Raw genomic sequence first — 24625 nt, 5'->3', positions numbered from 1 at the left:
CCAGCATGCCACAGAATCGCCCCCACCCACCCCAGTCTCAGAGAGGGAACAAACAACTGCACCACAATATGCTTAATGCAGATAACAAGGCCTCTGCTGATTTGCTGCTTCCACGTAACTTCAGTCTCTGGGTTAAATTATTTTATTTTTTATTTATTTTATTAGTTAACAGACTTCAGAATTGAAAAAGATAAGGTTTTCTTTTTTAACCACTCTTGCTTCCTGTAGCTGATCCCTTCTGAGCTTCATAAAAGTGTATTTTAATTAAAGTAAACTTTCAATGAAGGGATTTCTCTCGTGATTGGAGAAGATAAGGTAGCTTTCAGTGGTTGCTTGGTATTAAATGCCTTCCCTATAGGTATTTCTGACTGTTAATGCTTCCTGTTTGTTGTCATGTCAAATTGTGTCGATCAAGACGGCGGAGAGTGAAACTGACGCCCGACGGGGGAGCGCACTGGGCGGGCAGGGCGATGTGAGGACCGGGGCGCTTAAATCTTTTATCTGAGGAATGGCCGCTTCGGCGATAGCGTATCCCCAGTAGCTCCTGACCCAATATTCTAGAGGAAAACGTTGTTTGCATCGCTCAAGAAGAATTGAGGGGTACTCCGCTCTCTACAGCCGGTTTCCGCTGCGCGCAATCACAGCTCCAGGACCAGCGCTGGAGTCGGTGCGCTCTGGCAGAAAGCATCCAGCCTCCTCATCTCTAGGCTCAGACAGCAGTCAGTGCTCCTCTCCATGCCTCCAAGCCTCAGCTACCGGTCGTCATTTGCGGAATTTCTTGCAATGAAACCGCTATAATCCAGCCTGCCTTTTTATATTTTTTTGTTCCACTCTTTACTTACTTCACATCGAGAGAAGAGAAGAGGGGGAATCCACTCTTTAAGTTTTCCTGTGTCAGTCGCACTGGAGGGGAGGAAGCGATGGCAGCCCCGGTGAAAGCAGCGCTGGCTCTCCTGGTTCTCACCGTGGCAAGTGAGTAATCCTTACAAATCCTCCCAGACCGAGACGGGACGGGACAGGGGGGCTTCTACTTTGCGTATGGGGCTTTAACCACTCAGTCTTGGGCTGTTTATTGTAAAATTGTTCACTCTCTGTGGGCTCTATGCATGCCATATAATATATTATTTTTTGGGAAGTATTAATGTTAGAAATGTAATACCATATGTGCTTTGTAGGTAAACACATTACACCTCCTCGCATGAGTAGGCTATTACAATTTTGGGGGAAATGCCACATTTCTACTTTACAGACAGCACGTGATACCGGAAAGCAGGCCGGTGGGGCAGGATAGTGGCATTTCCTTGCGTCAGCACGTAATTTTTTTCAGCACGCCTCAATTAACTAACTTGCTCCTTTTTACACAACAAACCCGTGTGAAATCATAATGGCTTTATATGCGCAGGGGTGTGATAAGGGTGCATTGCTTTTGCACACATTTCCCTGCAGACCTACACTTTAAATTAAACAACAAATCCAGTAACAATTGTGAACCATTTGGCACCGTTATCTTGACTCATTAAGCAGTTGGACGATGTGGCTCTAATTGCAGACACACATGGGCCTTTACATCTACTTGATTAAATCTCATAATGGGATTTTGTGGCCCTTACTGTGCCTAATGGCCTGCAGTGTGTGCCAAGGCCCTCTGATGATAATAACAACGATCTAAATGGACGGTCTCTATACAGAGAACCTCAACGTGGTGCACTCCAATTAGTTATACAGCACAGAAAGTCTTGTTTCTATCAATTGAAAGTTATGAGCAGCTGTCTGTGGTCCTGAATCAGGCACTGGAGGGGAGCTCGTTCAGGAGCTGTCCATGGTGCTGAAATTGGACGTCAGTGTGTCTGATGCATGTTCCGCAGCAGCGCTCAACAGGGCAAACCCCAGAACTCATTGCGTCTACTTCCTCTTATTGATTGAATGTGTTTACGTACATCCAGCCCCAGTGCCGTGAGTTGGACCTGTTTTTATTGGAATAAAGGCATGCAAAGTCAGTCTCATTTTGGGAGTATTCTGTGCAACTTTGTTTGTTTTGAAAACAAAGTTGCTAATTACTGTACAGAAATTTTTTTTAATTTAATTTAATTTGTAATGTGTGTTTATTTTATTTTCAGTAAAACTGTACAAACATGACATCACTGTTGTTATAGTTTTGCAGATGAAAGTCAGCTTTGACTTGTTACTCTTGACCTCTTACAGGGTTGTTTGTCTGCTCTCTATGACCTCTCAAATAAAAATGTTCAGCCCATTCCTCAGAATTATAGAACCTTACAAATGCATCTAAAAGTTACATCTGCAATGCTGCAAACTCCCTAAAACTGCTTATTTTATGTAATTTTCTCAGACTTGACCTAGAGAGCATGCTTTACCTATCTTTGACCTCTTTACTTCCCTTTTGTTGTCTAACAGATTCAACTTGGTCTCTTTTCTATGACTCTTTCACCCGTGCTCTGTTCTCCAGCTGAGGCATTACATGACTGTGGCTCTGTCACTCCTATCAAACGTCACCCTGGCTGCTACAGTAAAATGACCAAATCCAGGCAGCCACTTTGTTCAGATGTATTAGTGCTCTGTCTCTATCTGTGCCACTCTCCGTCTCTCCCTGCATGCCATATTTTTTTCTCTATATCATCTGATATTATTCCACTTATGCTGTAACTTATCTGACATATTGAGTCCCTCGTCACGCAGTCCTCTGTCTCCGGTGCTCTCTGTCTCTCTCAGTATCAGCTATGTAAAATTTGCTGTAAAATGTGCTAATAGGTGCTACAGCTACCTCCGATTAGATGTTTTTTCTCATTAAATGCTTGCATTACGCAAGAGGATACCATGCGATTCCCCCTCACACAACCCTGACTCTGCTTCTTTGCAGCCCCTGGGTGAAACTATGTGGGTGGGCAGAAATATGCAGCTCTAAGTTTTGTCCTGCAGGTTATTCTAAGGCTGTTTATTCTCATGGGTTTAAAAACTGCTTTCTCATAACTGTAGTTGTGTGTTCGGTCAAGAGGACATCAGTGAGTCAACACTTCATAGTAAACCATTAGTCATTGCGTTGGCACACTTATTTGGATGTTGCTGTTGAATAAGAAAAAGTGGTAGATGAAGAGAAAGATAAATGTGCTGTTCAAGCCAGAGACGGCTGCATCGGATAGATTTAGAAGAAACTGGTGCAAACGTAAGCAGTGGTTACTTGCGATGAGGGTGGCACAGAGGGAGTTGAGCACAGAAAAAGCCACTTTTCCTGCTGCCATTGTCTCTCTTCTGTACTCAGCATGCACATGTTCCTGCAACTGCTGAGAAGAAAAGAGCAAAGCAGGACAGAAAGACATGAGGGAGACGTTGTGACATAAACACAAAGTCATTGTAGTAAAGGAATAGTTGGTTTTATCCTCACAGACGGAAGGAATGTCTGAGATGATGAAAAGCTTGAGGGCAAACGGAAATCCCACGAGAGACTAAAAACACAAGAATCTTTCAGGCAGCAGATACACAGTGAGCAATGTGAAAAGTCTTGTTGGAACTTGACCACGTGGCTGCGGATGCATATGAATGGACGTCTTTTATAACGTGACTGATATGGACAGCGTACTGAGCAGAGCCATAGACAGCTGAAGCCTAAATTGTTTTGGCTTCAGAAAGGCCACCCCAGATGGCAACGCATTAAATAATTCACTATCCTAAAAAAGAAGCTAAAGGATGCAGAATTTGGGTGCTTTTTTTTTGTCTGTACACCGAACTGATGACACAACCCGTCCATCCATCTGCATCATCTGCATCCAGCAGTGTGTGGGGATGTTTATTTGCTATGATTTCAGTGTTATGAATGTGCTGATTTTGACCTGGTTGAGAAATACTCGTAGAATAATCTTTGATTGTGTTTGAGTCTGTGCTTGTGAGATGATGGCATTTTTATTTTAGCGGCAATGAATTATTGAGGTGTGGAGAGTGCAGCGAGCTGGACAGGAGTGTGTGTGTGTGTGTGTGTGTGTGTGTGTGTGTGTGTGTGTGTGTGTGCATACATGTGTGATGAGACCTGCTGGTAGACTCCCTAATGCTCCATCTCTACTTACATCAACCTCATACACATCTCATTTTAGCCTCATCTACCATTTTAGCATTTACTGTCAAACCCCATACCTTTCATTACTCTATACGGCCTATACTCTGTTTCTCCAACATCTGGAGTCCTTTCATTAGTCACATGATGTCATTTGTCTTTCACAGTTTAGTAATTCTATGTGCTGGGTTTATTTTTATGCCACCCCTTTTACATTTTTAAGGCAATATGACATCTTCTCTCAGGTGGAAATCAAAGAGCAGCCAGAGAAAAGCAAAGGGTGAAGCCACTACAGTAAAGACCACACTGCAGGTCAAATCACTGTAAAGATGTATATTTTTAACATTGATTGGATCGATCGATTTACCCAGCAATCATTCAATTAATAGATTTTACTGAAACCTTATTTTTTTAATGTCTACAGTAAATATGTGCAGTGTCTGCAGGCACTGAATTTTAATTTCACTCTCTGAAAAGCTTTTCTGGACATCACTGACTTTCTGGTTCATGACAGTGTTTAGAAAAACAAAAAAGTTTATTAGCAAACAGGAGGGTGAAACTGCAGATAGAGGGACCCAGGGGGTGAGCAATCCTAAGAAAAGTAACTGTGACTTTGAACACTTATTGCTCATGTTCTCCTGGCACAGATTTAGCCCCAATAAGCAGTGGTCAGTTTGGAAGTAGAATGTTTCTCTCTGTTTCGTTATTGTGAGCTCGGATTAATGGTGGTTTGGATAACAATTTAAGAAGGTGTGATTTTAAACAATTTCTGTGCCTATAGGTTTTTCTTTATAAAACCAACCAACCACCAGTATCTGCCATGCGCTGATATTAAAGGGCTACTCCAATCATTTACTGCACTTTCATAAAGCTGTGTGACAAAATCGATGCAGCAGAGGCTGAGATACAGTATACTGATTTATGTTTCCATTATGTTTCATTTTATAATGTGACTACATGAATCAACTTGTACTTTTCCAAGTTAAAAACTCTCCAGGAACCTCTTTCTTGTCTTGTATTGCATCATTTTTTGTGGAATTTTAATTTGATTATTTCTGCCTGGCTGCTCCACACCCAATAGTAAACAAAAATAAAGTACAAACTGGGCATTTAGCTACTATACAATTTCCATCTATGTGTTGGCACTGGCATTATTTCCTAAGTGATTATTGTTATTCTCAAAATGCATTAAAATGCCCCCGAACCCCTGTAGCAGGCTGAGGACTCATGACCTGACCATTTCTAAAATCCTGGTTGTGGCCCTGGTCCCAGGTATGGGTCAAGCTCCAAAAACTTCATGTGTGCAATTACACCTTTAATTGAAGATTAATCTGAACATATTTTCCTCTCATTTATTTTGTTTCATTTTAGCAGCACAGATAATGACTGTAGTTCAATAAGACAGTTCTGTACATTTTATGGCCCCTCATCACTTTGTCATTGCTTGGTGGTTTAACAGCTCTCTCTTATTAACGAGGCTTTAATCCAATTAACCAAAGCACAGTGACAAATAAAGCTGAGAAGCAAACAATGTGTTAGACCAACAGGATTTATAAAGTGTGGTCTCATTTCCCAGGCCACCAACATCTCTAAATCACACCAGTTGCTTTTAATTAGTACAAGAAACCTCCATGATATTATGCAGCAGTTTACTCTCGTATTGCATATAAACAATGAAGTGTTTCCAGGCTGTGATCCCATCAGGCACAATGAATGACTGTGATTTCCCATGAATCATTACCATAATACAGAATTATCCTATTTCATTTTATCAGATGATTATACTAATCTGGGGATGGCTTTGTCTCACACTACTCTTTGTTGTTTGTTGTGTTTGTGTGTGTCTATTGTCCTCTTCCCCTCTCATGTGTCCCTTTCTTTCTCATCCTGACAGACAGAGCTCTTTGTGGCAGAGCTCTCTGAAGACTTTTACCCTTGAGGTTTAGTGTCATGTCATAGTTGCTCAGATGTTGGACACTTCTCCCGTCTCCTCTTCAGATGGAAGCTTGCTGGAGGTTAATGTAGACTGACCAAGTGTAGAGTATATCCCTGCTTCCTTCACCTGCCTTTAAAACTCAATGCTCCTTCTTTTCAGCTTGTTTCTGACATGTCTGGGAAAACATTTCTATCTTGAGTGTGTATTGACATGACAGCTGGCGGCATTGCTGAAAACCAGTGCAAGAAAAATGCCAAAATAAACAACCTTCATAGATGTCCAAAGCTGCTAACTGCACAGTTTTGAGATGTCCGGACATGAGTATGTTGCAGTTCAGAAGTGTTCGCACAGCTGTTTCAATATTAATGGTTGGCTATATCACAATATCTTGTACTAAAATTGGTGTGCTCTCAACTGGAATGAAACCTGACCATATAGCGGCCATACAGCGGTCATACAGCGGTCATATGCTTAGCCAGGATAGTGTCAGACAGCTTAAACTAGACAATCTTTACTATCAAAGTTGGGATCGACTTCAAATTTGTTCAGTGCAATCTAAAGACCATCACGATTAATAGATGTGAGTTTTCGTCAAAAGGCGTGTTCGTGGTGTGGCACTTCATTTTGATCTTTGGCCAGGAAACAGGAAGTTGTCATAACTTCAGTGTACATTTTCCTTCCTGAAAATACACGTTTCCACCCTGAACACATTTACATGCCAATATTCATATGTCATAGTCATAGCGCAACCCGGTGGGAACAGGAACTGAACTTTGTATAGCAAACATCATCTGATGTCCATGAAATTTGGAGGGTGCTGTGTACACACGATACTGGCGTATGATGTGAGTGCAGCATACCCCGACACATGCAGACTGCGAGGGCCCAGCATTTTCTCAGTGTTAGAGAGTCACATGTGGCTCCGGAGCCACAGATTGTCAACCCCTGGTTTAGACTACTAACAGCAGTTTGAAGGTGAAAACCACTGACAAACTTACACAACTCTCCTTATCTTCTTTCCCTTTTTTAAATGGAAGTTTATTTGTCTACTGGCAGACCTTGTAGAATCAGCTCACCTCCAAAATCTCCTAAGCTTTTTGTCATTGTTTTTGTCAGTTCAAGTCAGATTCCCTTAGCCCAGTAAAGGCAAACCACAATTTTTTTTGGGCTTGCTGTGGTCTGGCAAGGCCATGGATGACTCAAATGAAAACAGATGTTACTTGAAGTAGGCTACATAACAGAGGACTGAAAATCTTTTTCTTCATTAAGACGTCAACGCACACACACTACACCTGACAGGACACTTGCTGACTCATCGGCCCTGAATCTTGAATGGTTGTTTCCAGATGTAGGTGTCATAGCTAAATGCAAGCCTCGCTATCTGACTCTTGTTTTCCAATAAATTCCATGAAAACAAATGTGCATATGTGTTAAAGATATCCTGGCTGAATCATCAAGGGGGAACAAATGTCTGGAAAAAGCTGAAGCTAAATCTTCACTTCTGAAGAACTGAGATCGTACGAGTGATGATGATGGTGTATTTTGTTGTTTCTATCTATAATTTCTTCATCCTTATTTTCCATATTGTAACTTTCTTATGTTGGTTTCTTTCTATTGCAATAGAGGAAAATGTCTGTTGCCATGACAGATGTTATAACTACAGTGCAACACTGAGCTGAATGTAAAGGGTCAGACAAAAACATCCATACCTCTAGAGATTAGTTACTTTTCTGGCTCTCTGGTGTCTGCTTTGTGTTACCAAAGTAACTAATTATGACATTAATATTAAGCTTAATTGTAATACTTTATGTAACATCCTTTTTGAAGATGGAGGCTTACTGTACATTGCTTTCGGCTGGGGTATACACAGTATTGACCCGTTATGTAACCCACCTATCTCTCTTATCTCTCTTGTCACCCTCCAGTTTATACAGTCTTGTAAGCAGGAAAGCCATAGCCAACAGTCACGTCAAGTAAAGTTTATTTATAGAGCACAAACAAGGCGTTCACAAAAGCCTTCCAGAAAACAACGGCCATAAAAATAAACAAAAGAAAAGGAAAGAACAGGTACATGACAAAACACAAGGGGAAAGGATTTTAAATGAAAGTGTATGTGACATAGAGTGCCTACTTGCTTGTACAGGATCACAGTAGAAAAAGAGTTTATTTAGATTGCAGATGAGTTAAGCAAGACAACTAGGTAACGATAAATCCATCTTAATGTTTCTTGATATTCAACAGAAGGACAGCAGATAAAGAGATAGAAATCAGAGCATTTTTTTTAAAGTTGAGTTAAGTTTGGCTTTTAGCAAAATAAATAAGCCAAAACAAGGGACTCTGAATTCTGTTTACAAGTTTAAAATGTATGAAAGTTTGGCAGTGTCTGTGTTTCAAACCACACACTATCACTGAAGCTCTGTGACCCACTGTTCTCTGCCGATTAGGGTGAAGAGTGAAATCAGCCCTGCGGTGGCTCAGTGGCTGTGTGTGCGTATGTGAGTTTGTTCAAATGTGGCTCATTATTGTCATATGGACTGACTGCAGATTGCATGCATTGTTACTCTCATTACACACTCATTACATCTGAGGACATGCAGCATGTTATATTGCTGCAGCACCTAATTGGTGAGACCTCACAGCACGAGATTTAAACATTGCTTTGCCAACTTTGCCCCGGGCATGTGTGTGTGTGTGTGTGTGTGTGGGTTTTCAAATTATGAACATGTTCAGCTATACTGATAATCAGTTCGTCTGACAAAGAGAGAATCAGTCAGTTGAGAGAATATTTGTAAATAAAGTCAGGTTTTGTGTCATTTATTCAATTCTTTTCTCAGAAGACTTTCATTAATGCTCAAAACAAGGTTGATAAAACTGAGAAGAAGCTCTTTCAAATCAATAAAACGACTGCTAAACTGCTGCTTTGTTGTTTTTTCTGTGTGTGTGTGTGTGTGTGTGTGTGTGTCTGTGTTTGCGTGCGTGTATGCAGCTGCTTTGTGTGCGGAGGTGGAGGAACGGCTGGTGAGTCACCTGTTGTCACCGGAGCGCTACAACAAGCTGATCAGACCAGCTGTCAACAACAGCCAGCAGGTCACCATTTACATCCAGGTGTCTCTGGCACAGCTGATCAACGTGGTGAGTATTCACACACAGACAGAGAAAGACACACACACACACACACACACACACACACACACACACAAATCCAAAATCCACATATGCTTTTATCATAGAGGCATATCCTACTAATTTAAGATCAAGAGCACAGATGGTAGAGATATTATTTCAACAAGGAGTAAATTCAGTCACTGCCTAAATACTGCTATCATATTGTCAGCCATCCACAAACCTTCTGCCTGTTTGTGTTTCAGAATGAGAGGGAGCAGATCATGACCACTAACTGTTGGCTCAGTCAGGTTTGTGTCCTCACTCATCCTGTTGTCCTGTGTTTGTGTGCATGGGGTCATGCTATGTCCAGACTTTGCCTTCTTAGTGGCTTAAGAAGTGACTCATGTTAGTCATTACCGTCGCATATCTGGGTTCGTGGTGGTGCAGTAGTTGTGTGCAGAGACATTCAGCCGGTTCACTGGTGAAGTCAGCTCAAATATGTCAGTCTACAATTGTTTGAAATGCAAAATGCATTTTTGCTGGATAGGGGTCGACTGAACTAGTGTTTGTATTGGTATGCGTGGACTGATATGTTTATGCATGTTTCTGGTTGCATGCCATTTGAATTTATTTATTTCCTTGTGTGTGTGTGTGTGTGTGTGTGTGTGTGTGTGTGTGTGTGTGTGTGTGTGTGTGTGTGTGTGTGCACTTCTCCATCAGGTATGGAATGACTACAGATTAATGTGGGACCCTGAAGAGTACGAGGGAATCAAAAAAATCCGGCTCCCGTCACAACACATCTGGTTGCCAGACATCGTCCTCTACAACAAGTACGTCTGGTTTGTGAAAGACAGTGTGTGTGTGTGTGTGTGTGTGTGTGTGTGTGTGTGTGTGTGTGTGTGTGTGTGTGTGTAAAACTAAGCGATTAAAAGAGGAACAAACTTTATTCAAAAGCCCCATTTTTCTAAAATGTTTTCTCATATCCTCTTATTCCTTCTATCCTCTTATCTCTTCTTTTTTTATCCAACTTTTCACCTCTTTAAGGATAATGAACACAACAAAAATGTTTTGTTAACACTGTCTAGGGTCAGTCTCATGATGAAGAGGGGTCTTTTATGGGATGAGAGATTACAGATTTTGCAGAGAAAGAGGGACATGGACATACTGACATGATAAAAAAGGCACATTTTGTCATACCTTTGACGCCTGATACCCACATCAAGTGATTACATCTTACTTTTACTGAAGATTGGAAAACACATCTATCAGACTAGTCTGTATAATAAATATTTTATTTTTAAAGAACATGATTCAGAATTTGATGATACTTTCAATAATCATTATCCAGAAGGCATAATTTGACATTTCTATTTAATTTCAGTGAGCATTTGTTATGTTGATGACTACTTCTGTGTCTTTTAGGTTTTCTCCTTCCTTGCAACTGACTGAACACACATGCATGTGTTTGCACATGCATGATAAAGAAACATTAAAACATCTGAGAGTATATTCCCACATAGTTCAGCTGCATTTGGCATTTTGGCTGCATTGGGGAAATACAATCAAATTATAGCCTGCACATTCAAGCCAGCATGGTTACTCTGGCCAACATCCCTGTAGCTACGTTATTGTGTGTTTTTGCATATTGAGAAGGAATGCTGTGATAATATTGTGTTTTTGTGTGCACATCTAAAAATCATCTTGCAGCTATACAAAACAGCTGCAAGGGATAAAAATCAATACATGAGAATGTCGATGCTATAATTTGTTCATCCAAAGACAAATTTGTGACACTGCCTCTATCCACTGGAGTGTTAGCTGACAGACATGAAGGCTTCATCTCATCTGTCACACACAGATCAACACCTGGGTCTTTTTTCCATCTGCTACTTTCTTGTATAACATCAACAGTTAACGCTCATCTTTAAAATGTATGAGTCCTTGCTCTGTCTCAAATCACAACACTGTTACAAACATTGATGTTTGTGTTCTAGTTTTGCATTTATTTTGTTCTGTGTAGTGATATGTACAGTATTCAATATAATAACCATGGATATTAACTTTCTTAAAATGTCTTTCCACCTTTTACCTTCCAAATTTTACCATTGGAAGACAAAACACATACATAAATCATTAAGAAAAAGATCTAAAACAACAGCCTGCAAAACCACAAGATTTAGTATAAACACGGAACTTCCACAGAGAAAACAAGGGCTTGACTTTTAAGCTGTAATTGCGCAATATTTTGCATTAAGTGCTTGACTGAATTGTGATAGATTTTCTCTTAAATGTTATAGTAAGTTTTTTGCTTTAAAATAAAAAGAGTGAAAACTCAAATGCTGTTGCAGCTGAACTCGTTCAAATGAAAGTCAATCTGTTGTTATAAATGATCGTGTAAGTGCAAACTTGCTAGTTACATTGGGGTAGTTGAGAAAATATTCTCATCACAAGATCCCTTCAGTCGCTGTTCTGTTTCATTCATTCATACCACATTACCTTTATCAGCAGATGGAGTTTCAGTGAACTTTGAACCTCAGATATTAGGCCAGAGCTCTGAAAAAATGTAAAACTGAACAAGCTTAGGACCTTAGACCTTTCAAGCACTGGATTTGACCATGCATTATTTAGCTATTTATTCTACTTTATTTTATTAGTTCTTTTAAATTTGACCTCCTGTTGTTGTTGTTGTTGTTATTATTATTATTATTATTATTATTATTATTATTATTATTATTATTATTATTATCAGTTTGTGGATACTGCTGGAAACTGTGAATTTCCCCTTGGGGATGAATAAAGTATCTATCTAATCTTATCTAACCTATCTACAATTCCATGGAAACTGAGCAAACACCATCTCCTGATGAACAAGAATGAATTTTGAACCAGAGATTAAAATCGTTTGACTGGCTCACAGTTGTGTGGACGTATAGCTTTTGTATTTTGGTCAGCAGTGTTAGTCGTTACCATTTATTCAAAACTGTTAGGGATTAAACTTTTACGAGCACAGATGCTGGTCAGCTAAAGACCACATAAAGAGCATAATGTCTTAAGAGGCAGAATGATAGGAGATTAACAACACTACTTTATGACTTCAGGTTGAGATCTCTGGCCAAGTCTGGGGGACCAGAGGTCCCAGTAAGCAGGTGGGGCCTCTGCATTTTTAATTAGTCTGCATATTCACAGCAGCCCCAAAGCATTAGAGACAGAGTGTGATGGCTGGATTCCTGACCTACTTTATAATTGATAGGCTACTTATCTATAATGCATCACCAGCAGCCTTGGTGAGATGAAGAAAAAAGTCAGTCTCAGCAGATTTAAGGTAAGTTGCCATGTTGCTGGGATGTGTCCCAGGCTGAGCTCCTCCCTTGAGATGATAAACACATCCTTTACCTTTCAACACACATAACTGTTGCATGTGTCGCCTCTGCAGATACAGTAACAGTCATGAAATCACACTTTCTCAACACGCCATCATTTAGCTCAGTAAATTGATTGACTTTTCACCTCTCTGTGATATTCTGATTCTGTTAATGCTCAGGTGCAACACTGTAATGGATTCCACAAATGATTACATACCTTCAACCAATGACATGAAGTACAGTGGTTCTCATTAAGTAAGGTTGAAGGTAACCGTTGGTGGTAAATGTAACAATACAACAATCTAAAAATACTCCAAAATGAATTCATTACAAATGAAAGTACTATGTTCAAAAACAACTTAAACTTGTAAGTATTATCAGCAAAATGTATTTCATGTATAAAAGGAACTGGTTCTGCTTAAAATCCATGATATAAATATGAATGAAAAAGCTGAGGATGCCGTCTGCTTTTGACTTTGCTTGTTCAACTTCCTCCTTACTCGCATCAGTAACTGTATCAGGCTACGGTCACACATGCGTGAATGCAGGTGAGTGAACATTGCCTGTTGAGGCAAAATGTGGGCAGTGTAGGATGTGCCACACATGGAAATCAGTTTGGTGGTTTGTGCTCCGTTTTAGGGGTCAACCACACACGCATATTTACTATTGGATCAGGCTGCGACTTCGCAGATCAATTTGTCTGAGAAATAAAGGAATCTTTTTCAGTCATAATTTGTGAGATTATGAGAAAATTGTATCGTGACCCCAGTGTTGTGAATTGTATCAAATCCTGAGTTGAGTGCATCATTATGCCAATATTAGATTGTTTAGGGGGCTGACCGGAAGGGAAATCACTGTTTGGTGGAACTGCTATCAATTCAGAGACATTTATAACGTGCCATGGAACCCCACCTTAACGCTGTTTTTTTGTTAGAGGCAAAAATAGGTCTTGAATATCTTTGCAAGGAGGTGTCCAGGAGACATCCTTATGAGATGTTTGAACCAACGCAAGAGAGCAGCAGTTCTTCAGTTATATTTGTTTGAATGAGTGAGAGATTTTATGATTTGCCATCATCCTTCCAGTGATCAGTTTGTCTTTGAGTGCTTTATCTCTATCTTTCTACTATCTTTTTCTTATTGCCTACCTCTTCCTCCTTTCAGTGCTGATGGGACCTATGAAGTCTCCTTCTACTCCAATGCTGTGGTATCCAACAACGGCGAGGTGGCCTGGCTCCCACCAGCTATCTACAAGTCGGCCTGCAAAATTGAAGTCCGTGATTTCCCTTTTGACCAGCAGAACTGCACTCTGAAATTTCGCTCCTGGACCTACGACCACACTGAGATTGATCTCATCCTCCTCAGTGACTTTGCCTCACGTGATGACTTTAAACCCAGCGGTGAGTGGGATATTATTTCACTGCCTGGACGCAAGAACGAAGACCCTAATGACATCAGGTACCTGGATATCACCTATGACTTTATTATCAAGAGAAAACCTCTGTTCTACACCATCAACCTGATCATTCCCTGCATCCTGATCACGTCGTTGGCTATTCTAGTGTTTTACCTCCCTTCAGACTGTGGTGAGAAGATGACTCTCTGCATCTCTGTCCTCTTGGCCCTGACTGTGTTTTTACTCCTTATCTCAAAGATTGTGCCACCCACGTCTTTAGCAGTGCCTCTGATTGGGAAGTACCTGATGTTTACAATGGTGCTGGTCACCTTCTCCATCGTCACCAGTGTTTGCGTGCTTAACGTGCACCACCGATCTCCCAGTACGCACACCATGCCCCCTTGGGTCAAGCATGTCTTCCTGTATCGGCTCCCCTCTTACCTCTTTATGCGGAGACCTGGTAGCTCCAACATCCGTGAGAAGTTCCGGAAAAAACACCAGCAGCGATCGTACTCTGACCAGAAGCTGCGAGGAGCAGACGGAGGGACCGGAAGTCCTGCGGGAATGGCAGATTCATCCTCATCATTCTTTGTGAACGAAGAGTCGGCCAAACGCTATGGCTGGAAGATCAGTGACTTGTCAGACAACACAGATTTCAGGAAGAGGATGACGCTCAAGTGCAACATTGACGTAGAGGACGCAGTAGATGGAGTGCGCTACATAGCTGAGAAGATGAAGAGTGAGGATGATGATGAAGGGGTACGTGTATTTGACATGCTCTTCTCCTGCTTTTTTTGTCATACAATTAATTTTTCCGTTCTGACGAACTTTTTCAGGGATTTTTACAACATTTGTTGCAGGATAGCAGTAGATAAATACGCTAGAATAAAGTTTTTAGCCACACTAGCAGCATGGCTCTATTAGCAATGTTGATCTGTTGACCTTCCACCATTTTAGTCCTGACTGAGATATATCTGCAAATATCGGATGGCTTGCCATGAAATTTTGTTCATACATTCATGGCTCCCAGAGGATGAATCCTACTGACTTTGGTAATCCCTTGATTTTTCTTCTGGCACCCCCATGAGGTTGACAGTTGTGGTTATGAGTGAAATGTCTTCACAACTAATGAGTCGTGGACATTGACAGTATATATATGGTAGTGTGTATATGGACCATAAAATTTGGTACAGATATCCATATTGCCTAGAGGATGAATCCTCATGACTTTGCTGATCCCCTGACTTTCCATCTAGCATCACAAGCAACATTTTCATGCATGCAGTGATATTTCTCAGCATCGATTGGCTCAAAATTGTGTTCAGACATTCGTGGTTCCCAGATGATATATCTAATGACCTTGGGAATCCCCTGATTTTTTCTCAATTGTCACCCTGTGTTTCACATTTATATGAACTGCCTGGTCAACTATTGGATGCATTGCCATAAGATTTGGTGCAGACAGAATTTTAATTCATCCAATACTTTGGTTTATGACCAAATACCAGGGATTCCTGCCAGCGTTGTGTACATTTTTGTTTAATGCTAGTTAGCAAAAGTTACCATGCTACCATGATGAACTAATATAATGAACATGGTAAACATTAAACCTCTTAATCATTGGTATCTACTTTTGCTATGTGATGGATAACTTAATGTTAACTCCATCATATGTGTTTTCGAAATGATTGTGTTCGAAGTGTGTGCCTTCCTGTGGTTTGCTCAATTAAGAACTTTATACCAAAATGTTGTAAATCAGTGGTGATGCATTTGCACTACGTTCTGTATGAGCAACTTTGACTTTTTCCATGTCATTTGATGCTAGATTTATTACACTATTGAAGACAAAGATTATAATGTTGGTAAAGTCCAAAGCAGCTATGATCCAAAGTCTCTGCCCCCACTGTTCTGTTGGCCAATAAATAATTACACATGATTAAGAAGCACAATGCAAATGCATTTACAATTTAATTAAATTTAATTCACTTCAAATTACTTTAGTTCAGGACAGGAAACACAACAGTGGCAACATTTAATATCAAACCTCTCTCTGCAGATTATTGAAGACTGGAAGTACGTGGCCATGGTGATCGATCGTCTCTTCCTGTGGATCTTTGTATTGGTGTGTGTGGTCGGGACGCTGGGCCTCTTCATGCAGCCTCTGTTCCAGAGTTACAACACACCCATTATTGATGACGTGGACCATAACTGAAATCTGAAACCTGAACTTTGATCTCAACATAATCCAGACAGTCCCCACCACAACAGAAACAGAGCTCTGACATCATTTTAACACAAGAACTCACATATCCGCCTTGCACCACACGCTCACTGGGAAACAATAATCATGCACTTTATCCCTCCTCCATCACCTGCTCTCTTCCTTATTTACACCCTTTGCCCTCTTCATCCTCCATGTGTCCTGCCATCCTCTGCTCCATTCATTAGTCATTACCTTAATTGATCATTCTGGTTCATAATAACTTAGTTTAATTTTATAGTTTTGGCCATCAGGCAGTAAACAGGAATGATGGGGATCGTACTGTTAATTGAGGAAATTTGTGCATGTGGCCATATTTCTGGCTCCAAACCCCAAAGGTTGTCACACATGTCCATGGCTTGGAGGGCTGGACGTGGTATGTGCCTCGGCTACTTGTTTACCAGGAACCCACAGGTTAAAAACAGGAAAACAGTAAATTTATAACCTGTTGTAGCACTGATCAGTTGACAGCTTACACACTGTCACTTCCTGGTTCTACATTGACCTACCTTACTTATTACTTTGGTATGTTTAATGATATCCTAATCAAACGAAACAATGGTCAAAACTATGAAAACAAGACACAAGTTAAATAAACCAGAATTATCTTATCAGCCATGATACTTTCTCTTGGTGACCAATATAGATCTGCAGGTCTCGAAGAATTGAAAAGTAGCTTTATTTTAAAAAGAAAACCTTTACCTGTCCTGAAATGGTCAGATTGAACGTGTGTTGACCTCTGTCACTGTTTACCTGGCCAAGAGCAACTCAGGACTTGATTTTTATTTACTTTTTCTGTTTAGAACAGAGTCGGTTGTGCTCTTTGTTTCTAAATTAAATTCTAATGGGAGTGTCTAACATGACATTATGGGGACTAACATGCATACAACAAGGCACTGTTTTTAAATCTATTTTTTTTTTTGTTTACTCAAAAAGAGAAAGAGCCCAAAGATGAACAAACCCACAGAAACCAACAAGCAGACTCATTTTCAACACATCCCCTGAAGAGGAGAAGATGAATCCCTTCTGTGTAGATCCATAGAAGATGATCACCTCCCTGTGTCATTTTACCAATAGCACACATACTGTATGGAAATCTAATATTTGCCTTGAAAATGAGAGCAAGAGGGGACACAAAACAACAAACTATTGGCCTGCTCAAATAAAAATGGATGGGTATGTGAGATGATGGCCAGCCTGTTTTTACCCTAACACACACCTCACTGTGTGGACCTGAAACAATAGACTGATCAAATGTGATCAAAAGTGATGTTAAAAAGCAGCCGTGTTTTAAATGAGGGTTATAATATAAAACTATAAACAAAATTTAAAACCAATGACCATTAGGCTGTTGTTACTCACTATGCTTCATGTAAAGGTGCAGTACGCTGGTCTCATCAAAGCAGTGCTCGTCAGCATCCATCACCAAGGAAACCAGCAGCAATAATATTGTACAGTATTTTATATACACTGACCTGGAGGCAAATTAGCCAAACAGTCTGGCTCTTCACTTGCTTTATCTTCCATCATATTGAATGCTTACAGTGATTATCGCAGTCTGTTCTCAGAGACGTTACTTGAATCTGTGTCCAGTAATTATTTCTGGGAGTTGTTATAAATTGTCACTGTCATAATGCACTCGCCTGTCACTGCTACCAACGCTAGCCAAGGAAAAGGTGTACTGTACTAATCCAGCTGTATTGATTTCTTTCATCTTTGTTTTTTCAGTGGATGGAATGAAACATACCTTTTCTTTTTCTTCTCACTGGCCAGTAATGCTGCGTGAATTGTTGAGCTTTGTCTGTATAGACAATAAATGCTGAAACCTTCAGGAGGAGAAAGAAATGGGAGCTGATGTCTTGCTAACTGGATGGAGACCTGATGTATCACATGAACAATTCAAGTAATCAGTTATTTGGTTATAATTTTAAATAAGCAATCCATTACTGTTAAAATTTTACCATATTTCCCTGTTCCTTTTGTTGCAACAAAAAGCAAAAAAAAGTAAATCCTTGAAGCATTCTCACTGTTTCTTTCCTACTTCTACTTCCTATGTGTGTCATTCCTGTTATTAGCCTGCAGAGTTACAGATTAAGGGTGCCTAACTATGCAATGACGGTAGCCTATAGTGAGTACATTCAAAGGCTACTAGCTCTCTGGACAATACAACCAACATGTGTAAGGAAATGCAAAGAAGTTTTCAGTTTTCAATGCAAACATCTAACAAGTTACCTTTATCTGTATAACGTCATGTCACTAGTTATTTCTTTAATGGCAGTAATCTTGTAATGTAACAAATTACTTTTAAAAGTAACATTACCCAACACTGCACATGAACATTAACTGATCATTCTATCCTGCAGTCTTTCATTCAAGATTATAAACATTTCCAGTTTCTATATTAAGCTCTTTTTGAGGCATCACATTGTCTCACTCACAGTATGTGAACTGTCCGAGGCCAGGGCCCAATGTTAGTCAGCTGACTATGGCTTCATTAGACGCCTTCTGTTAGCTTAAGATGGCAGCAAGGCCGTATGACCGCTAAAGGGAAACAGCATGTGAATGAATACACACATGCACATAATCACAAATCTAGATAATCTTATCCGCTATGAAGCTTTCAGCTCTTTATCAGATAGCAGCTGCTTCCCGAAATGTAGCTTGGATCCAAAAAGGAGCCAGAGGCATCAGATAATGCTGGCTATTTGTTAATTACATGCCACTGATAATCACATTTCACACTTTCAAACTTTAAGTTAAAGTTTGCAGCCTAGCCACTGTAGCAGTATTAGTAAAGTCAATAATGCAGTAGTTGTTAATAAAGAGAGACAATTAGAAATTCATGAACATAATCTCCAACAATAGCAGCATTTCCAGAATAGATGTAGTTACAGTTTCCATTCGTGTCTTCATGGATATTTTAAGGTTCCTGATTAATTGTTTTTCCAGAACACAAAAGTACATACAGTACATAGGCTGCTGTGTCCAGCAACTCCTGATGCTTCCAGCAAAGATACTACTGCATCATAATTTTCCAGCTGACATCCGTCACACACACACACACACACACACACACACACACACACACACACACACACACACACACACACACACACACTCAGAGTCAAACAGTGACATAATCCTATAGACATAGTGACAGCCATTGCATTGGAGTTGGGTCCAGCAATTATAGCTCATAGTTGTGACCCCATCCTGCCCTTGTATGACTCATAAATTAGATACTTGACATCTGCATCAATTTCCATTAAGAGAGTGGCCACATGAGGGTGGGGAGGGTTAGAAGGGCTGAGGGGCAGTGTTGTTGGTATTGTGGAGGGCTGCAAAGTCAGACTATTTATCACATTTTCTGGTTTCTAAACATCACACACATTTTATTTCCATTACTTTTTGGTATTAGTTTCTCTTTTCCTCTGATTACAAGTCAGGAATGATGATTCTTAAAACTCTTACAAGAGTTTTATAATCTAATCCAGTCATCACAACCGTAAAGAGTATTTACTTACTGACAATTTATTTGTTCTGGTTTCCTTTTTTTTTGGTTTTTAATATCCTTTCATAGGTTTTTTTATTTTTTGTGTTGAATGTCCAGTTTCTAATGTCCTGCAGTCGCTTTATTGGTCTGGAGAAATTTGTCTGGCAGCAGCAAGGAACTTCAGCAGGATCATGGTGGAAGAAGTAGGGTGAGGCAAGGTGGTTGTAATCTGCAATTACACCACTAAATGCCACTAAATCCTTCACACTGGTCTGTTAAGTCCTACCATTCTTACCTCTGTCCTCCAATAAAGATTTTAAACATGCACACTTCAGCAGCTATTGCTTGTCAATGGTAGTGTGTCAGACTGAAGCCACTATCTTGATCACTGACCTTTCATCATACTGAAGGCACCTGTTACATTTTTATGAATGAGCACTTACCTATAAACAATAAAACAAAATGAGGACCAATATAAAACATGCTGTAAATCCAACCACGGCTGCAACTATTTTTTAAAGTTTGTGCAGATAAGAAAGGAGGCTTTGAATTCTCCAGCTGCACACTTTTCTTTGCACGTTCTATCAGGCAGAGTTACAGAATGGTCATGAATATAATTCAAATTGGTCTTGGCAGTTGCTCAACGGTGACTAACTTCCCACAGCCACAATGTTTGATGTCAGTGGATTTCAGCAGTGCCCACAGGTTCAACTCAATTCAATTCAGTTTTATTTGTATAGCATCAAATCATAACAGAAGTTATCTCAGGACACTTAGACTAGAACAGGTCTTCCAAACTCCTTATAAAGCCATCTGTCTGGCTGCACGCTGTAGATTCTACATTGTAGTGTCAGTTACAATACAAATAACACTTAATGACAATATGTATGTGTGTATTTACATCTATTTAACAGTGTACCACTTCCTCAAAGATGACTGCAGCACCAGGTCCATCCCTCAAGAGTAAAAATTGAGGGAAAAAAGAGAGAGAGAGTTGGTGTTATGGTCTCCAGGTCTGATCATGAAGCGTGACGGCGGAGATTAAACTGGACGGGTGATGGAGGAGGGTTACAAGCAGGGTGGGAGAGAAAGAAAGAGAGGTATGGTAAAGGGAGACAGGGATGATAAAGGTTGGTCATAAACAAGAGACACAAGACAGTCTGTTCGGCCGGCGGAGGAGCCGACAATAAAGACAGATTCATGCTGTAGTCAGAGATCAATAAGCATTTATTCTTCTCTGCAAGCCAAACCCACATACATGTACACATATATAATGCGCATACATGCAAACATACAGCAGGAGGCAGGCATGCAGTCATATGCAAATTAAATATGTAGGCTATTTATTGAAAATGAAATGAAATTTTTATATTTTTGACTTTTTGGCAGAATTATGGGGAAGAGTTTTTTTTTTTACATCTCTGCCACAAGTTAAACTCTTATGGTCTTGTTTTGATCATGTTTTTCTGATTTCAGAAAGCAGAACCACAAACTTCTTAGAGAAAATTAGATTAGGAAATGTCTGAGAAGTTTAATTGCACATAGTGTATTCCAAACAGTACCGTGGCTATGTAGAAAGAGGCAGAAATTAGGCAGTAATCAGTAGGTCAAAGGCCATTTACAAACTCATGCAGAAGTACTCAGAAGGCACAAGTCTCTCTCTGCACTGACATTTCTATTCTATTATACTCAATTCTATTCCATTCCATTCTATTCTATTCTATTCCATTCCATTCTGTTCTCTGTTAACAACTGCTGTAATCAGACTTTTGAATCTGCGATGCAGCATGGTGAAGGTCAGCAGTTTGATCTGTTTACTGTAGTTGGCCGTCGCCCTCCATCTCTCCCATTATCCTCCACAGGACAGTCCTTTAGGATTTATACCTGCCATTTCAGCTCTATAGTCAATATTTATGAACTACATTACTGCATTACTGAATGTGTAGCTGCCGTGCAGTTGAGTCAGGGGGCAATCGATCCTCTCCTCTGAACCACTGAGCCACCGAGCTTAGGGGACATACACAGAGTCCAAACACTTAACAGGGCTTTAAACTGGGCTCGGGGGTCCCTCTATAATGTCTCAGCTGGAGCAATAAATATCTCCTCAAGTCTGCTCCTTGCTGACAGATCAGGGTGCCTGCTGCTGCTCGCTAGTGGCCAAAAGACACACTGCAGGATTCTGTGGTTTTTCCACATACTTAATCAGTATGGGAGCAGAATATTATATATATATATAATTAATTAATATGCAGATTCAAAGTATACTCTAGGAATTTTCAGTTATTGTGTTTGTTAGAGTTACAAATTGCAGGTAACATTTCTGCACATTAAGGTATTATAAGTAATATTTTGATGTTGTCTTTATGGCCTGAATCCACAATAACTTCTGTGGCATCAATTCATCATCTTAATAAACATGCTCATAGTGTAGAGGCAATGTAAGGCCAAATTGATTTCAAATCTATAGGAAACTGAACACATTTTTGTGAAATTTAACCACAACTGATACTGTTGAAGTTTAAATACAATTGAATTTAACTCCTTGAAAAGCATCAGTTTGAGTTTATGTTATATGTTTATATAACAGACATCTGATCCGTCTGATTGATTACTTTCAATCTATTATTGTTTGGATGTTTTTTGGATGTGTTTTTTGGGCTTTATGCCTTTATTTGGTAGTACAGCTGAAGATTGACAAGGAAGGGGGGAAAGAGAAAGGGGATGACATGCAGAACAAGCCCAAGATTGGATTCAAACTCAGGCCGCAGTGGTAAGGACTTAATCTGGGGCTCAATATGGGGCACAAGCTCTACCAGGTGAGCTACTGGGGCACCTACAAATTTGAGTTTTTTGTCTCAAACTTTGAATTTAAACTATTGGAGTCTAACAAACAGATATAAATATCAAGGCCAGAGAGAAAAAAACACAACTACATCTAAACACATCTACATCTTGTCCAATATGAATTACATCAATGTGATAGTTTGTAACAAAAAATGTCACCAGATATTTCACAATATTCTGGTTAAAGTCATAATAATAAAAGGATACACAATAATATTTCTGTTGGACACTTGCCCCTTAGGCCACTAATGATGATTGCAACGGCTATTAACCAAATGTTCCTAACACATCTGAAACTTATTAATAAAATAACTTGCAGCTATGACAAGCAGATCATCTGTGGTGGGAAAAGGTTGCCCAGACAGTCATTCATATTTCATCTTGTAGGACAAACAGGGGTGGATAATGAGTAAGCTTTGTGTGGCCCCGATTGACCTCTCTGGCTGCAGCCATTTAATGAAAATGACTCTGCTGGTCAGGCAGAGAACGACATGGACCCAGAGAATAAATACATAAAGCAGAATGGAGTTGTAAGCACAATGTAAACAAATTGTGACAATATACTGTGTGTAAATTGTTGCTCTAGATTTGTATGTGTGTGCATGTGAGAGAACAGGAGATGGAGGGTTTCGTTGGGAAAAAACATGGCGCAGAGAAATGGCAGTTTAATTAGCAGCAAAGGGCTTTAATCAGATAACTGTGATTCAGGCAGGGAAGGGACTTTAATTAGTTGCTGGTGGCTGCAACAGGCCACAACATGGTCAAGCAGACTGCATATAGTGGGCATAGGGATGAATGGAGAATGAGAAGTAAAGTCTCTGTGGTGTAAATGGGTGTGGGAGAGAGAGGAGGGGGAGGAGGGAGCTGTGAGCACAGGGGTGGAGGAGATGGGGAGGGTTTGAGGATGTGAATGCTGGAGGGTTGAGTGGGGTCACAGAGTGTAGCGTGACTGGCAGAATGGGACGAGCTGTGGGAGGACAGGGGAGGCTGAGAGCTTTAAAAAGGGCTTGACGGAGGGTGTTGACAGTGAAGTGGTGGTTTTAGACATGAGCAGAAGGAAGAAGGGAAACGTGGGGAGAAGGCTAAACTGTTTAGAATAGGTTAAAGGGTAAGGAAAAAAAGACAGCGAGCGGTCAGGAGTACACATCCATGAACTTTACATTTTAGTCATATGACCAAAAATTTAATTGCAGTCAATTCTTTTAACTGAATATGAAATAGGTTTTGGAAAAATGTTGATGAACACGTTCTCAAGTCACTTTTTCTATATTAAACCAGACGATCATCTTTCTTCAACCTCCAACATTTTACTGATAGATTTGACATCAACATTTTTCGACTTACCAGATAAAATAATCAACATTTCCTCATTAGAGTGCAGGGCCCTTCATGTCATCCCCTTTCACTCCCCTGTTTCCTATCTGCCCTCAGCTGTTCTAATCTAATAAGGGCAAAAAAATAAATAAACAAAACTAAATTAGTAAAAAAAAAAAAAGTATATAAACATAATTTCTAGGACGACCAAATATCAGTTGGTGCCGCTTTAAATTCACTTATAGTGAAAAAAAAGAGGTAAAGTGCATGTCAAGGGGTTGAGCTGGATTTGCACCAGACACAACCTGTTCAATAATACAGGTTACTGATCAGACTGGCTGCAACATCAGACTGCAGGCTGTACAAAGGCAGACATCTCATCAGTGTGAGTGCAAACAATGAGATGAGACGGTGACCAGTGGAGAGGAAAAGCAACTGACAATCAACTGCGTTAGGAAAGGAAAAGAAAAAATCCCACATTTCTTGTCAGAAGGAAAAACACATCTACTTTTAAATATTATGAAATAATCCCATTTTGACACAAAGAAGCAAACGGGCTCCACTTTTCCATATTTTGATGTGATATACCCACAGTCTGGGGGCAATGACCCCTGTCAAACAGAGTTTAGTAGGAATATTGTCTTTTTCAGAATAAAGGCAAAAAAACTGAATTTCTTTGTGCATGTAAACGTAGTCATTGGGACACTGCTTAAATTGCAACAGAAGAGGGATATCCCCAAACCTTTCATAAAAGAAAAGAAGCTATCATGTGGAAGGTGGAAAGAGAGAAAAAAGAGAGATACTACCCAAATAGATTTGGCAAAGGAGAGAAAAACAGTGTAAAAGGTTGATATGGAT

At 40.0% G+C, this 24625-nt stretch overlaps 1 protein-coding gene across 2 annotated transcripts; it reads left to right on the top strand.

Annotated features, from left to right (window-relative positions):
• Positions 1–169: 169 nt before the first annotated feature.
• On the top strand, positions 170–18138 carry LOC127374979 (neuronal acetylcholine receptor subunit beta-2-like). Of its 2 annotated transcripts, XM_051420725.1 has the most exons (7): positions 170–315; positions 416–972; positions 8983–9128; positions 9365–9409; positions 9822–9931; positions 13625–14615; positions 15913–18138. In XM_051420725.1, exons 2-7 carry the CDS (start codon positions 921–923, stop codon positions 16066–16068), a joined length of 1500 nt encoding a protein of 499 aa, XP_051276685.1. In that variant the 5' UTR covers positions 170–315; positions 416–920; the 3' UTR covers positions 16069–18138. The 2 variants fall into 2 exon arrangements, with proteins under 2 accessions (XP_051276685.1, XP_051276684.1); XM_051420724.1 differs by having other exon boundaries at positions 209–972.
• The last annotated feature ends 6487 nt before the right edge of the window (positions 18139–24625 follow it).

This window comes from Dicentrarchus labrax, unplaced genomic scaffold, assembly GCF_905237075.1.
Source record: "Dicentrarchus labrax unplaced genomic scaffold, dlabrax2021, whole genome shotgun sequence".
NCBI classification, from domain to species: Eukaryota; Metazoa; Chordata; class Actinopteri; family Moronidae; genus Dicentrarchus; species Dicentrarchus labrax.
The sequence above is the reverse complement of the archived record's forward strand: the minus strand, read 5'-3'. Positions and strand labels throughout refer to the sequence as shown.